Below are 18,990 nucleotides of genomic sequence, written 5' to 3'. Positions count from 1 at the left end.
TGCAGGAGATCCCTCAGCCTTGTGTAAAGGGAAGAACATTGATACAACCTCTTAAAAACAAGTTAAGAAAATGAAAAATCTCAACCCATCTCACTACAGACCAGTAATGCAATGGGACTTTTAAATTAGTGGCAGTAAATTATTGCTACAGCTGCAGGAGATACAAAGATTTTCAGATGTGGCCCTGCTATGTAGGACACTTGGGAAGATTTTTTTGGAATTATCCCTCAGAGCCAGTCACTTGCTGCAATGAGGGTTTGCTTAATAAATGACTTTCTGGTAAAGAAGATAGTGCCTGTATCTGTTATTTAAGAGAAGAGAAGTTCTTGCTCTTAATTTCAGATATGTATTTTAAGATACAGATTTTGAGATAAGGCAAATGAACCTTTGAAGATAAATTGGTTTATACAGTCTATTTTTAAGTGGTGTTTTTTCATTTCTATTTATTTCATCACATTGTTATCTTGTACTGACTTGCTTGTTTATATAGAAAAACTGAAAGTTATTCATCTCAATACAAGGTCACTCTGTTTAGAGTCTTTCCATAAACTTGGTTCACTTTACAGAGCTTAATGACAGGACTGCAGTGATAAATCATATCCATGGAAAGGAAATATTTCAGATATTGCTAGAGAAACAGATATTTCCTTGGCTGATGTTTGATGGGAAATGCTAAGTTAAAGAGACAGAGACGGAAGGAAAACTATTAAAAAGATGGCATTTGCCCTGCTAGTCACAAATTGTGTTAAACAACCAAATGGAGTTTGATCCTATAAGACCAGAGGTAGGAATGGTAGAGCTGAACGTAAGTGAATTGTTTGGATTTGATGTAGTAAAATGATTTAAAGACCGCACATCTGGGAACCAAGTGCTGTGGTGTTGTCAGCCTACAAAGTTAAGGCATATATGCAAAGGCAGTTTGAAACTCGTATTTACACTATTTATTGTGTTTAATGCAGCACAGCACTCTATATGGTGTAGCAGCTTTCAGGTTGCTGGAGTAATCCTAATCATCAACCACAGCCCTCGATCAAGGAGACACGGGGTAGCCCTGGTCAAAAATTTTCTGATATAACATTGGGATAGCCACATACATAAAAACTCCACAGCTCCACAGTAATTGTCCCTGCCTGGCCCCTATGAGTTTTACCAGCTCCCTGAAATATCTGGCAGTCCATGGGCTCCCTGTGCAGGATCCTGGGCGCTGGGAATTCCTCTTCCCCCACTGACTGAGTGGTGAGAGTCATCACCTACACGCAGGGAAAACTGCCAGCAAACTGAAGAGTTCAACCTGATTCTCCTTTAATAATTTGTCACCTGCAGATATTTCAAGTGTTTGATTTTTTTTTTTCCATCTGGATTGCTTTGTTCATGTTTTCTAAACACTGAAAATTTTCCATGTCCTTTCTCCTGTCAACACTAATGCAAGTTTTGCAGGCAATTTCAGTTTCCCATCTTCTGTATCTATTTTCCCCTATAAAAGTGACATCAATTTGGTTTTGCAGATACCCTGGCTTAGAAGAAAGGTGCATCTAGCCAAGTGTCCTTTCTGTGACAGTGGTTAGCAGCAGATGTTTAGGGAACATACAGGAACAGGGCACATATGGTCTGATCCTCTCCTCGCTGTACACCACAGCTTTCTCCAAAGAGACCATCCTTACTCAGCCCTTAAATCACCCCATAAATTGCATTGCTGTTTCCATGTTGGAAGTGAGCAAATATGAAGTTCCTACAGCTTGCAAATGAGGCTATGAAATACTAAAAAGGTCTAAGAATTGGTCTAGGTGAAAAAATCTCATTGATGAATATTTCAAACAATCTTGTGCACATGAAGTGAAAGAAAAACATCTCTTCAGTCAGAGACATTTGTTTGTTCTCTTTCTTGCTTGTTTGTTTTTCCATAACCCCCTAGGATGTCAGAATCAAAAAAATAGAACTTACTTTTGGGTCTTTGTTCTGTTATTCTGCAAGACTCTATTCATTTTAAGGGCACGGTTTTTGTATAAGCAAATGCTAAATGACAGTGTAATTTACACTGCACGCTTCTCTGACAAAATGTGTAGCTTCAATAGATCCTTCCTTCTATAGAAATCAAAGAGATTTCACCCTTTATGTTTAATTTACCCATCACAGTCATTGATATGGCACTTTACTGTACTTCACAGTCCTCTCCTTAAGTATTCTTATTTTACAAGTAGGGAAACAGGACATTGAATTAGAGAAATGTTCACACCACCTATATCAGCCTATTTTTCTCATTTAACATAAATGCTCTGAATTCTTCCTTTCCCATGGGTACCTAGCTCTCTCCTTTACTGTCTAGGGAGTTTAGATTCCTCTAATAATCTCTGCATTGCACCTAATTTGTTTTCCCAAAATATGAACAAAAGAAAGCCCTCTCTACTATAAGTCCATAGTCACACTAGGGGTGCCTACACTGCCTGAAGATGGCTGAGCTACTCAACATACCGTACTTCCCAAATCACTACAGTACAGCCCTATCAGCCATGGTGAGGTACAGCTTTAACTTGGCTATAGTGCTTTCAAGATTGGGTTAGTACCAGTGCACAGTTCTGGAGAACATCACCCAAAATTGTACGTAGCTTGAGCATCTCTGTACCATCCTCAGCTGCATACATCAATGAACTTTTAAGGAAAGTGAATTATTTTTACCCACTGAAGAAAATACTATCTCTCAGTCAAAAAGTCTGACTGTCATTTTACACAGAATATATGTTAAAAATTCTTGATATGCCCAAAAGTGATAAATATGATCTGAGATAAACTCCTGTGTCTCAACATATTTTATACTTCAGTCATTCTTGATAGATACAATCATAGGTAATTTAGCCTGGAGGAGACCATCCTGAGGTTGTATGTCCAACCCCCCTCTCAAAGCAGAGTCAAGTTGAAAATTACATTAAGTTGCACGGGGCTTCATCCAGCTGAGTTTTGAACATCCTCCAGGACTGCAGAACCTCTCTGCACCACTTACACCAACGCTCACCCTCCTCCTGGTGAGACTCTGCCCTCTCCCACACGTTCAGAGCAGCTCCACTAGTGATGAACTGATCCCTGACTAATGCAGATGTCAATGTGGTCTAGCATTGTTCCTTAGTCCTACACAGTCTGTTGTAACAAGGACTGGATTTTCAGAAAAGTTCTTGTCATGCTTTCTATTTTTTTCTCTGTTGGGAGAGTGGGATTTGCTCCTCCTTCCTACGGTGAAAGCAAGAGACTTGACCTCATGCATCTTCCTTGTTAATGACAAGGTTTCTTGTTCTTATAGAGTTTTTTCCTTCCCCAAAGTAGAATAGAATAGAATAGAATAGAATAGAATAGAATAGAATAGAATAGAATAGAATAGAATAGAATAGAAAGAATAGAATAGAATAGAATAGACATTTCAGTAGGAAGGGACCTACAAGGATCATCTGGACCAACTGCCTGACCAAGTCAGGTCTGTCCAAAAGCTAAAGCATGTTGTTAAGGGCATTGTCTAAATGCCTCTGAAGCACTGACAGGCTTGGGGCATCGACCACCTCTCTAGGAAGCCTCATCAAGTACCTCATCAAGGTCAGCAAGCAACATAAAATGAGGAAATTTTTGGATCAGCCCATGATGAATATGACACACAAAGACATGCTTTTTAAACTGATCTCTTCTACAACTTCCCCAGCTGCAAAACCTTTTTCGTACAGGGCATTAGTCAATGTTTTTAAAAAACAGAGGAAAGATGCCAGAATAACCTGTAAGCCAGTGAGGGAGTTAAATTTTTATCTTTGCTGTCTCAGTCTTGTATTTCCTGCACACACAAATCTAACATCAAGGTGTATTACGTTCCAGCTTCTGGCATGACACAATTATTTGATTCAGTCTTAGGAAATGGTAGTAGTGTGTGAGGTTTCAAACTGAGTTTTACATCCTGAAATGTGCAATTTTTTAAAAACAAATTTGATATAGAAAATATTTACTTTTGAGCAATATTAGAAAAGCAACTGCATCCATGAATTATTTTCTACTACGTACAATGTGTTATGGCACAGGTAAGTCTCAATGCATAACTTTAAGTACATGAAATCTGCTTGAAATTGGTCAGATTACTCCAATGCTAAAGAAAATTGTTTTTTAGGAGTCTGACTCAAGAGACTGCTATTATTACTTTGCCTAAACTTAAGGATATGGCTTTTGATAAACATTTCCCACCTAAAATTAATTGCTAAGTAGAAGTAGGGGTTTGTGGTAAATGTTTTTTCTGCAGGACAATGGAATGACTTATAATCAAGGTAAACTTGAACCAGTATAGGTAGAAACTGTTCAAGGCAGGGGGAGGGAGAAGACCACAACTGGTTTTCCTGGAAGATTTATTTTTAGGCTTTTTATTGCCATTAGACTAATTTTAAATGAAAATATTAAAAGGAAATGTCCCAGTTCTGTTGCTTAGTGTCCTTGCTTAAATCAGGAATTACACGCAGAACAAGGAAGTGTCATTATGGACAAAACCATCAAAACTCTGAGCTTCATTTACGGTGCTGGGGAAAAAAAAGGCTTATCCTAGGTCCTAGCACCATCCAAGAGCAAGGAATCAAAGCAGTTCTGTTACTGTACCAGACCTTCTTCTTGTCATCCTCGGAGCAGCTTAAGGCAAATTCTGTCAATCTTAAACCTGCTTAGGGTAACATTTTCAAAGCGACTTAGCAATTCAAAGTCTAATCTTCATTGAAATTCAATAAAACCTAGGCTCAAATCTGCTTAATTTACCTCTAAAAATGGGACGCAGGAACTTCTGATGTTGCCTTTAATCCTGCTTTTCAGCACGTGAAAGCCGGGGCTCCCAGAGGAGGAGGGTGTGCATAATGCAATGGGGTGAGCGAGTAGCTGCAAGGAGCTCAGTGCAGCAAGGGCTTAATTTTGTGTTTAAAGGTCAGAAGCTAAGTAGTTTAGTATCATCCTCTTGCAACTTTAATAACTTTTAAAATACATATTGCTGCTGTTAAATATGTTTGGTAATAGAGGTTGATCAGCACTTTTTTCTTCAAAGTCCATTTCTAAAGAGGATTGACAACCGCATACGGAGTGAAACCACCAAATCTAACCATTAAAAAGGAGAAACAATCGCAGTGTTTTGACATTGATGAGGTGACACCAAAGACTATTATTTTTATTTGCCCTTTTTGTTTGTTTCTGCTTTTGCGCATCCTGGTGTCTTATTTTCAAGCTTTTCTCCATGAGAAGGGAACATGAATGAAAACTGAACTTTTGAAGTATTCATTTGACTCCATAAGATGGAGGTTTATAGGAAACATCATCTACCAGCAGAATCTTCAACCCAATCACAGAATAAAACTTAGCAGGATAAACCTTTTTATGATAGGTAAGGGTTGGCAGATAATAGCTCAAGGAATCCACGGAACTGGTTACCAAATAGTACATCTCATCTCATAGTTGCTGCTCTTTCAAGCAACTTTCTGTGTTATTTCCATTACAGTTTAGAAGATTTTGGCTGAGTTCAGCTCAGGCTTTCAGCATTGCTCCATATCTATTAATTTCTATTGAGTTACACCTTGTAAATCCAAGGCCTTTAGAGATTTCATGTTTGGCCTCATGAATCGGAGGTTATGTAGAGTCACCTGACCTTTGTGTCATAAAAATACAGTTTTAGACTTTGATAGCATTTGGATCTGTGCAAAATCACCCTTCTGCTTTAAGAGAGGCAAAGTCAAAATGAAAAATTAATTGTGTTGCTTTCTGTTGAATCTGTGCTAAAACACAAAGGGCTCACTCTGTCAGCAGCCTCCCACTGATTGAGTAAGATCTTAATGACCTATTCAAGTTTTGGCCTAGAGACAAAAGGATTTTATTATTTTTCAAATACTTGCATCCAGCAGAGTTTATGGATCTGGTACATTTCTCCACATTAGGCAGGAGAATTAATTTCCATAATAATTTTCAGTGGTTTTCCATGGTGTAGTTCCTGTATGCATGTGACACCTCATTATTTCAAAGAACCTAGTCAGCCGACGCAATAACAATGCAAATCTGACTTCTGACTCTTTCATTGTCAAAGGACAACACTCAAGGCCAAGCAGAAACTGCTACTAAGAAAGAGTTGTTGCAAACAAATATCTTGACTTGTCCAAAATGCCTTCTCTTGTTAAAGACAGAGCAGCCAATGTTCTGTCTCATTAATACTTTCTCCTAGTTTTCTTTGCCTAGACTTTTTCAATAGCTGGAGAACAATTCTTTTTAAAAAGTAATCTCTAAATGTTGGAATGTATAAACAGATTTATTCTGACTGACAACGCTCTGGTATTACATGTTGATTTCTAAAAAAAAAAAAAAGTAATATTCCATTTTGCTGCCATAATTATCTGAATTTTGGCTGGTGGGGTATTTTTCAGTACTGCAAGCATTGTGTTTAGTCCATCTCTTACCACTCTTTTTGTCACCATTGTATTCAAATTCTAAACGTGGATCATTTTTCCACAGGAAGGCTTTCTCTTACTTTATTTCTCCAGATGTCTAATATCCTTGCCCAAAAAAAAAAAAACCCAAAGACGCCATCATATATCTGGCTGGTAGTAATAATTATGTTATCAGTGGGGTTCTTTTGTGTGCTGAAAATTTCCTTTTGATTATAACCCAGTGGAAGCACAATGATTTCTGTGGGCTGCCTGGCCACAATGTAATTTTAAAAGCTGCTAACGGATACGGGTCATGATTAGGTCTAAGAGAAAGCAATTGCAATCTACGGGGTATGTGAGACAATCACCTAAAAAAACCAACTACCCAGAGCAGATCCTTGAGACGTATCATAATATTTAGAACTATTGTAGACCAATTACTTAAAAAAAAATATATAGTGCTTTTTTACGGTGTATTCTGTATTAGAAGGAAGACACATTTGGGAGCAGGGAAGGAGGAGGGTGGCTGCAGGCTGTGCTAGACGGAGTCACAATGTTGCCTTTAAGTCTCACTGCTTTTGAAAGAAACATTTTATTTTATTTTTTTAATTATTTTATTTATTATTTATATTGTATTGTATTGTATTGTATTGTATTGTATTGTATTGTATTGTATTATATTATATTATATTATATTATATTATATTATATTATATTATATTTTTTCTGGGGGGAAAAAATCCCAAAATGAATATTTTCAGACAGTAAATAAGTTACTAGTTCTTTAAAACTAAGAATCACAGAATGAATCCCTGGCTCCTATGTCAAACTGTGCAACCCACAGGTTGCAATTTCAGGTGAATTACCTGGTAGTTTAAAGTATCCCTGATTTGACATTCAGTCACTTTTCCTTTCTGGATATGGATAATCTTAAATGTCACAACACAGGAATCTGTGCTGAGAAACTGCACAAATTCCTTAGACAGAAACCAGAGATACAGTCAAGCAGCAGCTTCACTTCATCTGCATGGGGAGGGAAAAAAAAAAAAAGAAAAAAAAAAACACGCAACAAGAATTTGCAGTCAAAAATTATCTCATTTCTTCAAAAAAACCCCAAACTTAGAACAAACTTGGCCTAAGTTTTCCAATTTGCTGTGAAATTTGAATTTGACTCACAAGTTTGGGGTTTTATTCTGAAATTTCACACACAAATTCAGGAGTGCTGAAGAATCACTCCAGAATCGAGATGCTACTACACATCTTCTCCGGAGTTTGTATACCTAAGGCTAAATCTAGTTAGCTAAATCTAGTGCTGACCCAATGCAGTCTCCCAGTTTTAACGCAAACCTCAAAGCTGCCAATCTGGAATACATTGAGTACAACGCAGATGAATTTACAAGCTTCTGCGTTTATCACAAATGAAACCGGCAGCCAGTTTTCCCTAGTCAATAAATGATGGAAAGCGTCGAGGCACACGTTCACAGCTTGATACTGGTTTCAGAAGTTTGCACGCAGAAGGGGAATTCTGTTGGCCCTTTCATGCCCTGTAAAATGCCAAAGAAATAAAAAGCTGGTGTACCCTGAAATTAATTCCCCTTGTGCTGGCACAAGAAAAAAACATGGAAAAGATTCACTTTCTCAAGCCACCTTTCAATTCCTGCTGGAAGAGCTTAAAGCCAGGCAAACCTGGGAGTAATATGGGTTCTGTCCATGTCCACAGCTGAAAGACTAAACCTGTCAGTCCTTCCTCACTGTGGAAACTGTCCTTTAACATAGGACCTGTTGCATAGCAAGACCGCAGAAGTGCAACATACATTTTTTTATCAATACTTCTGAAAATGTTGATTTAAATCCCATTCCTGCAGAATAACATGAGAACTTGCTAAAGACCCAAAAGAGCCCATCAACAACATAAACATTGGCTCATAGGAGCTGACATTAAGAATCACGGTTGGATCTGCAAAATGAACAAAATATTCCCCGAGGACAAATGGCAGTACGCTTTCCTCATGTAAACACCATAGGGAAAATATCGCCCTCCTCTTAGTGAAATTTTTCTGGAACTAAAACTGCTGTCTCCAGCCCTTTTTTCCATTGAAGTCCATGGCATAACTCTCTGCCAAATTCCCACTGGGAGCAAAATGATAAAGAATGACTTGGACTGAATGGAGAAATTGCTTACTGAAGTAAAGAAACAATACAGTCGCAAATGTGCAATGGGATTTAGTACAGTGAAGGTGCCTTCGGGGCAGCAGCACTCCCTCGGGGTCTCCGTGAGTGCTATCAGCTACACTGACATCCTAAACTACACATAGAATCATAGAATCATAGAATGGTTTGGGTTGGAAGGGACCTCAAAGATCATCTAGTTCCAACCCCCTTGCTGCAGGCAGGGATACCCTCCACTAGACCAGGTTGCCCAAAGCCCCATCCAACCTCGTCTTAAACACTTCCAGGGATGGGGCCTCCACAGCTTCCCTGGGCAACCTGTTCCAGTGCCTCACCACCCTCACAGGGAATAATTGCTTCCTAATATCTAATCTGAATCGACGCTCCTTCAGCTTAAACCCATTCCCCCTTGTCCTGTCACTACACTCCCTGATAAACAGTCCCTCTCCAGCTTTCCTGTAGGCCCCATCAGGTACTGGTAAGCCACAATTAGATCTCCCTGGAGCCTTCTTTTGTCCAGGCTGAACCACTCCAACTCTCTCAGCCTGTCCTCATAGCAGAGGTGCTCCATCCCTCTGATCATCTTTGTGGCCTCCTCTGGACTCTCTCCAACAGCTCCATGTCCTTCTTGTGCTGGGGTCCCCAGAACTGGATGCAGTACTCCAGGTGGGGTCTCACCAGAGCAGAGTAGAGGGGCAGGATCACCTCCCTCGACCTGCTGGTCACGCTGCTTTTGATGCAGCCCAGGACACGGTTGGCTTTCCGGGTAGCAAGCGCACACTGCCAGCTTATGTTGATCTTCTCATCAATCAATACCCCAAGTCCTTCTCCTCAGGGCTGCTCTCAATCCATTCTCTATAGTCGTGCTTGGGATTGCCCTGACCCATGTGCAGGACCTTGCACTTGGCCTTGTTGAACTTCATGCGGTTCGCACGAGCCCACCTCTCCAGCCTGTCAGGGTCCCTCTGGATGGCATCCCTTCCCTCCAGCGTGTCAACCGCACATGCCTGGGAGCATTCTCCATGGCCCACTACAACAGCCCGTATCCCTTTGTTTATGTCCTCCTCTCCACCGTAAAACGCAGGTTCATCCAAACTATTGCTGGGAATGGTCCCTGACCTGTGCTAACTTCCAAAGGGAACATGGCACCCATGTTGCAGTGCCCTGGCGTGACTGGATTTGATAACACAGATGCTGCTAACACTGTCCCTCTCAGCCCAACTGCAGTAATTAAGGTTGAGGGCATCAGCTTCACGAAGAGTCACAATGTCATTAAGATGGGAAAAAGGAAAGAAAAAAAGAAAATGAAAAAGAAAAGAAAGGGAAAATATAAAAGAAGGAGAGAGAAGGAAAGGGGAGGGGACAGAAGAAGCAGGAATCACAGTATCTTTGAGCTGTAGGCACTAAGTCAAACATTCAGATGATTTTTGTTGAAACCACATTCTTGTAGTATACTCCTAATAAAAGCTGTTCTTCCAAACAGCCCCCTTCCCACTCTTTCAGAGGAGGTGACAATGCACGGCAGGATCATCCCTAGCGCAGGGGCGATTCTGGCAGCCTCCAGCCATAGCAAGCAGCACCTTGGAGCTTCCCACAGCTCACAAGGAGAGAGCAGCTCTTTCATATGCTCTACACGTAGGTTTTACCTGCTCAGCTTCTCCAGATGGAAACAAGCTGCGAGAAGGTGAAAGTCTTTATTGACATGCCACTATGTGAAAATTTAACCCTTTTAATTGCATCTTAATTGTATTGCAATGGCTGCTTCTGTCACAGCGCTGTTGTGCTCTCTGTTGTAGCTATAGCAATGAATTATGCTGGGGTTTCTTTCATTTTCTTCTAACATTTTCTTCAAGCTGAGCCTGCAAGTGGGTGGAAACACATCTATAACCGAGATTGCAGAAAAGACAGCTATGAAACTTGGGGCTTAATTCTGACTCTGATCCTGAATTACTCTCTCAAACTAGGTGAATGATTAAAGCTCTGTGCACTGGATTTCCTCATCTGTAAAAAAAAAAATAGGGCAGGGGGTAGGATAGATGTGGAGAAGGAGAATAAAGTGTCTCTCCTTATGATGGTGCTATAAAGCCTGATGTCTAAGAATCTCTGCTAAGGAAATTTTCAGAGAAAAGAGTAATATCCTTAAGTGGTGTAAATGCAGATATGCTGGCAGATTGCAGAAGACTTAGGACTGTTTACAGAAGCTGAAGATCTCTCTTGCTAAATGTTGTTGTCGTTTCATAATCAAGTAAATGGCAAAGAGCAGTCTGTAAATTTATGTGCAAACTCCCATCTGTGCCAGAAGAAGAAAGTAATTTCAAAGATGCAAATAAAGCTGCCACGCAGTACCTGGACTGCATCAAATTGAGATGACTGGCCACAGTGCAGTGATATAGGAGTTGAAGATTTTGGGGTTTCACACTGAACATATAGGAACATTCAGCAAAATATAGTGCTGTGCTGTGAATACATTAATATCCCTTGCCTTGCCAGGAAAATCATGAATACAACTAACTTACAAATGGCGTTTACAGTGTTAGCCGAGGAAGCTAAGTTTCTCTGTTAAATTCCTTTTTCTGCCACAGGCTTAGCCAGATCACTTACTCTTTCTGCAACCTATTTTTCATTCTTAAAATGCTGATAACAACATAGGCATGGTGGGTGCCGGTAGGCTGCAATATATGGGATTGCACAATGAACTGATTTGCTGTTTCCTTAAAGCTAACGTATTTTCTCCTGTGTCAAACGTTTATTACTCTAGCTGCAAGAATAAGTGTCATTAGAAATAGAAATTTACTGCGCACTGGAACTTCTTAGCTTTTGGACATACGTCAAACGCTGAAGTACTTACACTAAGTGGAGGGGAAAAAATGCCCCCGTTTTAGTGGTCTTCACTGCCACGGGGACACCTCACCGCATGTTTGGCAGTATATTGCAGCTTGGCACTGGCGGTATTTTCCTTTCAAACAATTTTTGAGCGATGAATTTTGATGCTGCTGTGAAATGCTCGTCTCATGTTTTACACTGATGTGGATTCCTAAAAATGATTAAGAAGCACCCAAGCACAAAAATAAAACCTGTTAGGTTCTGTCCAAATTACTTCTGGGATTAGCCTAATACAATGATCACATCTGAAGTCTGAAATATATTAAGGAAACAAGACCCACATATTTTTAAATATTTGTGATATCCAGCTTGTTTTAAATGGTTGCACCTTCTGCTTCACTTCTCAGAACAGTGTTTCTTAGTTTTCTACAAGCAGAGGGGTTTCACCAAGAAGATAGCAGTAATACTTTGCACTTGAATAGCACTTTTCACTTTCAAAATGTTGTACAGATATTAAACATTATGCCCAAACTCATGCAAAAACTGGGAATTGAGGAAAAAAATTAAAGGTGCTAATGGAATTTGATGCATATACTTTAGGCCTTTGATAATCACTCCTATTGCTATTTCTCTAATAAGGGAACCAAGAAGGCCAAATCATGATTTCACCACATCTCTTTAATTAGTTTGTAGCAAGCTCTGTTCCCTGTTTCAGTGTTTTATCCACATCTCACAGTAATCAGTGGGCTTACTATATTTGTAAGCTCAAAATGTGTTATCTATCCTGTGTTACCAGGGTCGTGTTTGTGAAATGCACTCTCTAGATGATACTGAACAGGAATTTTTCTGATGCTGGTGTGATCATAATCTTGGTGACAGCTTTAAAATGAAAGTTAAATATTTTAAATTGATTTCCTTTGCTATTAAAAATTGACTCTCTCAGTTCAAAAGTCAGCTTAGTCAGACTTAGTCAGCTGACTGGAGAAAGAGCCCTAACTGCCACAGAGAAAGCCTTATAGGGCTCTTGGTTCTGTCCTATATGATCCAAAAAGGGGCTGAACAGTGGATGCAAGCAGCTAAGTGAGGATATAAAACACCTGAAAGAAGAAGAACTGCTCTGATAAAAGATGTGCTTTTATCAGTTGTGGAGAAAAAAAGTAGGACCTGTTAGTATCCAAGCCTGTCAGATAAGTGCCATTAGAAAGCTGTAAGGTTATTGAGATTATTATTCTTTAAAATCGCAGTAAAAGACACTAACAATGAGTTACGGCTCAGTGCCTTGAAAAACTGCCCGAGCAACCCATGAATAAGCAGACTCAGCCATATGAAAACATATAGTCATGTTAGCAAGTTGAGAAAGCCCTTTAGCTCTGCTGAGCGGGCTCTCCAGTATCTGCGCTACGTATGCTTGTATTGCATGGAGATACCTCTAACTCACCACAGAGAGAGGCACTGTGACGTGTCTTCATGGGTTAAATCCTCTGGCTGGTTTGAATAGCATTTCTTTGGTGTTTCTTTTAGACATCCCATTTTGGAAGAGTACTTGTCCGGGGGAGTTACAGCAGTCAGGTCCTGATCGTGCCTGTCCTTCTCTAACAGAAAGGAAAATATGGTGCCCATCTCTGAGAGAGGGGTGAGAGGTGCTCTTGCTGGACTGGGTTGCTTATGTCCCCTCCTCAACACATAATATTCTGCAAAAATGCTACTACATCTTAGCCTTTCCTCTGATATTCCCCATGGCATGGCAGAACCTATCTAAGGTATCTAACATACCTTATGTTAGTATGTTAGATATCTTAGTATGTTATCCAGGTAAAGAAGCTTGCGTAGATCAAGTAGACTTTGCTGAGAGCTGAGCCTGACTCTCTGATGGAAGTTGCAGTGTTTGCAGGATGTAGTGTGGTATCCTGTAAGACTGGGCTGCCGTTGTCCAAAAACATGAAAGAGAAAAGAAAAAAAATACGTCTTTTTCCATCTGCCTTGTCCTGTTCCTTTACCAAACAGGTCTGACTGTATTCATTTTGTATCACTTCGGTTGATGCTCAACAGATGCAGATGTGTTATTTTTATATACATCTGCAAGACTGAGCACAAACAGAAGTGGGTGCTGTTCATCAGGTAGGAAATTAGAAATGACATCAGCCTCTTAAATAAATAAAACTAGAGCTTGCAATTGGACATGTAGAGATCCGAATTGTACTTACAGTCTGAGAACTGAAAGGAGGAGGTGAGGATGAGTGTGCCTAGGTCTCTCTCTTGCCCAAGGTAGTCACGTTAACTTCTGCATGCATCCAACGGTGCCTAGAGTGAAGATCTCCATTTGTTTTATAGCTGGGCCAACTGCCAACTTGCAGAAGTATGTTTTACAGAGCCAGCAATGTTATCAAAGTTGCAAGCTTAAATACAGTTTTGTTATCAACTTAAACCTGGCTCTCAATTTGAAATGTTTAGGAAAGAGCACTGAAGTCAGCTCTCGTATCCTTTTCATTTACTAATGGAGTAACCAACATCTGTAGAGCATGCAGCCACAAAACCTTTCCCTCAATGAAAAGTGTGCTCAAAAATTCTGTTGTCTGAGATCTATAATCTCACTTTAATTAGCATTGCACATGATTACTCCAATCAAAGAAAGTCAGTGGCAAACATTTCCATCTGCATTCAGCATTAATATCAGCTAGCCCGATGGCAGTCAGTAATGATAAGTTAATACGTGGGCTCTGAGGTACAAATGTCTGTTCAAGGGCAAAGAACACTGCCCTACTTCTGTTCTACTGCTTCACTTTTGAAACACACCCTTCATCTCAGGACTTGCAAACATGAAACATTTCCAGTTTGGCAAGTGTTTCACATCTGGGATGTGACAGTCTTGCATGTTCTCTGCAACAGAAGATATTGTCATTTGAGTAATTTAATTACGTGTGGATTCGGGATTGTATCACATCAGCCCATTATTCAGCACAGTTGCCAACTGTGTGGTCAGGGTTTTGAGATGTTGATAGGCTTCCGTGGCAAAGTACACAGTTATTCGATGGATTTTTAAGACAACAAATGTTCAATACAGTATTAAAACTCAGACCACTGCCTACTAATAAGGGCAATACCAACAGGATGATATGTTGTATGCCTGTTTGTGCGTGCACTGCCATTTCTGCAGAGATCAGGTGTCATTAATTGGTTAAGAAGATGTGACTGATAATACTCAGCTACCTCTGGATTTATATGCTGCTTCATCATTATGTCCTCACGGAAAGCCTTATTTGAGAAGGCAGCAGATGACCTACTACTGATAAGAATCCTTTATAAATGTAGTTTTCACTAAGATACAGCCAAGTTTTTAAAGGATTTCCACTGCTAAGCCATTACAATTTCTCAAAGGTAACATGCAGTCCAAGAACATTTACCAAGAAAGGCACAAGCATATCTAAACTCATGGATTATGTAAAATTCAGCAGGATTATTTATTGTCTTCATCCTCAGAGAAGAGAATTATCTGGGCTTTTCTGAAGGTGTTAGTACATGACTGTAAACTCTTTAAGAGAATACATATTCCAAATAGCATTTTCCTTCCTCCTGAACCAGACCTTTCATGCAGAATGAGTGCTTATGAGGCTTTTAAATTATTTTGCTTGCATAGTTACAACTCTGATAACTTTTTTTAAGTCCTCCTCATTATGAGAGGTAGCACTGAGTGTTCTAAATCTACCCATAAAACTGCTATAATCATTCTCTGCAATTATACTACAATGCACAACAATTAATTATATCAAATCCTTCTCACAGAAGTGTTTACCAGTGAAGAGATTGCCACGGCTTTATTTCTGACAATAAAAGAGTAGGAATTATTATACACCTCCTGGGATTTTACTGATCTAACATTTCTGTAGTCAGGATTATAATCGTATTATTTTCCCTATAGGAAATAAATATCAGTTCTTGACAGGCATGATCTTTAAACAGTATTTTACATGGGAAAAATATTCCCATGTATTTTTTTCCTCTAAGAAACCAAGATCTGGATTTTTATCTAGGAAATTCCAATGAGTGACCTGAACAGCCTTTCTGGGATTCATGTGCAGGGTCTTCCCCTGAGAAACGAGTATGTCTACCCTGAAGATTGCTGGTGTAGGTGTCAGGCATAGAACTGGAAGAGTCTGAGAACTGGTATCACCATAACTAGGTAATGCAGAGCTCAGGGCAGGCTGAAGATCTTTCCCAGGATCTGCGTTGAATACTTAGGCAGCAAGTTCATGCTGAACTATGCCCAGTCACAATCTGATAGCCAGGCACCTTAAAGCTAGCTCTCAATTTGTGCTTATGGAGTCTCAAGACTTGTATATATGCCCTATGTTAATATACATATCCTATACATGGGTCTTTTTTTATATAGGTATACCCAAGGTAGAGGTCCACTTCAAACTGGTGGAAAACATCTTCAGCATCAAAGGAAATAGCTAAGGCTGCTTGAGCAGGTGCTGCAGCACAGGGGGACTGGACATGGCCATGAAAGCAGTGATGCTGTCTGCACCCTGAGTGCATCTGGAGGGGGGGTGTCAGACTAGCGCTAGACTAGGGGATCTTTCAGTTTAGTTTCAAATTTCAGGAATCCAATCTGTGCAACCTAACACAGCTCCAGGATGTGAACCAAAGCACTGTGAGTGGGAATAATCAAGAGATTCTCTTTGAAAGCTCACTTCTGGTCTGAACCAGATGCTAAGATAGGTGCACCCATTCACCTAAAAAAATGCATTACCCTGAGCACGGTTTTGGTCCCTTGTATTTAGTCCTCCCAATGCACCCCTGCCTGCCAGACACCCCCATGTCTGAGCACTGGGAAGTGTGAGAAAAGGACAAACTCAACAGCCACAAATTGCTGTTGACAAGGCGACAAAAGGGGCTTCTGGCTACCAGGCTTGTTTACTAGATACTCTGATATGGTCATTGTTCTTTGTTAAGTGAAACAGTAAATACGGTACTTCATTGTTCGGTTTCTCTCAAAAAAAATAAAGAGGATTCTGTAAAGATTAACTTCACAGTGGAAAGTTTTCCTCCAAGCAAGACCTTTCCCTTTGGAAAGGAGCAAGGGTTAGCTGTAACATAAAATATGACAAATTGTTCAGAAGTAAATGTTCACAAGACTGATATAATCGCCCATTTTCATATCTTTATTTCCTTTCACAGAGCCATGTTTGACTATGACAAGAGCAAAGACAGTGGCCTCCCAAGCCAAGGACTCAGTTTTAAGTATGGAGACATCCTTCACGTCATCAACGCCTCAGACGATGAATGGTGGCAGGCGAGGAGGGTCACTCTGGAGGGAGACAGTGAGGAGATGGGAGTTATACCCAGCAAGAGGAGGTGAGTGCTGCCTTCTCCTTCCTACCTTGGCCATGATGTTACAATATTCCATTTTATTCCAAAGACAGGGTGCATCAATCTACTGAAAAAACCAGGGAAGGTAGAGGCAAATCCCACAGTTGTTATTTCAAGACTTGGAAGATATGATTTTCACTGAGATTTAAAAAGTTCAGGCTCTTTAACTGTACTGAAAAGAAACTCAAAAGGTGAGTCAATTATAGTGGATTAGTATCTTTACAAAGAAAGGGGGGAAAGGGAAATGAGCACCATATACTGAAAAGCTTTGGCAGAAAAAAGAATAACCAGAACCCAAGACTGGGAATTAGCTCTGAATTTGAAGTAGAGCACATGTTTTAATGTCAGGGTGATTAGCCATTGCATCAAACTGCTGAGGGATGTAATGAATGTCTCGACATTTTCAAATCAAGACTGTATGTCTTTCTTTTGCGAGAGTAATAGAATTAAACTTCTCAGACTGTGTGATGTAAAAAAATTATGCTAAATTATATAATGGTCCTCTTTGGCTTCAAAATCTGATAATTTAATCTTTGCCTGCATGGAAACTGATGGATAATCAATATCACAGTAAATTTTTCATATAATGTAAATGAAGGAATTTTCATCCACTCTCCAAACTAAATCTGAATCTTTGTTTAGCTGTGATGGATTCATGCTGACCAACGGAGAGACAACAGACATCCGAATCTCTCTCATTGTTTTTATTGTTTACTTTGTCTAGATGCTTTTGTAAAATTGGCCACAAGTCTCTGACAGCATCAGAACTACCACACAAATCAGCATCACTTTCTGCCTCTGTTGATAGTTGTTATAAGAAAGGTCAAGAACTGAAAGGGTAGGAGGAAAATAAAATCTGTCAAACCACATTACATTTCTCTTTTGCAGCAATCATAGAATCATAGAATCGTTTTGGTTGGGAAAGACCTTTAAGATCATCAAATCCAACTATTAACCTAGCACTGCCAAGTCCACCACTAAACCGTGTCTCAAAGCACCACATCTGCATGTCTTTAAAATACCTCCAGGGATGGTGACTCAACCACTGCCCTGGGCAGCCTGTTGCAATGATTGACAACCCTTTCAGTGAAGAAGTTTTTCCTAACATCCAATCTAAACCTCCCCTGACACAACCTGAGGCCATTTCCTCTTGTCCTATTGCTTGTTACTTGGGAGAAGAGACTGACACCCACTCGGCTACAACCTCCTTTCAGGTAGTTGTAGAGAGCAAGAAGGTCTCCCCTCAGCCTCCTTTTCTCCAGGCTAAACAACCCCAGTTCCCTCATCTGATCCTCATCAGACTTGTGCTCTAGACCCTTCACCAGCTCCGTTGCCCTTCTCTGGACATGCTCCAGCACCTCAATGTCTTTCTTGGAGGGAGGGGAGCAAAACTGAACACAGTACTCGAGGTGCGGCCTCACCAGGGCTGAGTACAGGGGCACGATCACAGTCCTGCTGGCCACACTATTTCTGATACAAGCCATATCCCTCTGTAGAGCCTTCCTACCCTCAAGCAGATCAACACTCCCACCCAAGTTGGTGTCATCTGCAAACTTACTGAGGGTGCCCTCGATCCCCTCATCCAGATCATTGACAAAGATATTAAAGAGAGCTGGCCCCAGTACTGAGCCCTGGGGAACACCACTCGTGACCAGCCACCAACTGGATTTAACTCCATTCACCACAACTCTTTGGGCCCCACCATCCAGCCAGTTTTTTACCCAGCAAAGAGTATGCCCGTCCAAGCTGTGAACAGCCAGTTTCTCCAGAAGAATGCTGTGGGAAGCAGTGTCAAAGGCTTTACTAAAATCCAGGCAGACAACATCGACAGCTTTTTCCTCATCCACTAAGCAGGTCACCTTGTCATAGAAGGAGACCAAGTTAGGCAAGCAGGACCTGCCTTTCATAAACCCATGCTGACTGGGCCTGTCCTGTATATGCCACGTGATGGCACACCAGATGATCTGCTCCATAACCTTCCCCAGCACTGAGATCAGACTGACAGTCCTGTAGTCCTTCTCTGTTTGCAAACAACAGATCCAGCAGGGCACCTTCCCTGGTTGGCTCGCTCACCAGCTGTGTCAGGAAGTTATCTTTCACACACTCCAGGAACCTCCTAGAATGTTTCCTCTCTGCTGTATTGTATTGTATTTCCAGCAGACATCTGGTAAGTTGAAATCCCCCACGAGAACAAGGGCAAGCAATCGTGAGACTTCTCCCAGCT

At 40.5% G+C, this 18,990-nt stretch overlaps 1 protein-coding gene across 29 annotated transcripts in view; it reads left to right on the top strand.

Moving 5' to 3' along the window:
- The window catches only part of DLG2 (discs large MAGUK scaffold protein 2), a 1,060,789-nt gene that overhangs the window by 982,305 nt on the left and 59,494 nt on the right, over positions 1 to 18,990 (top strand). For all 29 annotated transcript variants that reach the window (XM_075742480.1, XM_075742449.1, XM_075742451.1 and 26 more), the window contains one exon: positions 16,575 to 16,751. In XM_075742480.1, coding sequence (XP_075598595.1) covers positions 16,575 to 16,751 — 177 coding nt within the window. The remainder of the gene's footprint in view (positions 1 to 16,574; positions 16,752 to 18,990) is intronic.

Source organism: Balearica regulorum, chromosome 1 (genome assembly GCF_011004875.1).
Source record: "Balearica regulorum gibbericeps isolate bBalReg1 chromosome 1, bBalReg1.pri, whole genome shotgun sequence".
NCBI classification, from domain to species: domain Eukaryota; kingdom Metazoa; phylum Chordata; class Aves; order Gruiformes; family Gruidae; genus Balearica; species Balearica regulorum.
Note: the sequence above shows the minus strand (reverse complement) of the source record. Positions and strands in the feature narration are given on the sequence as shown.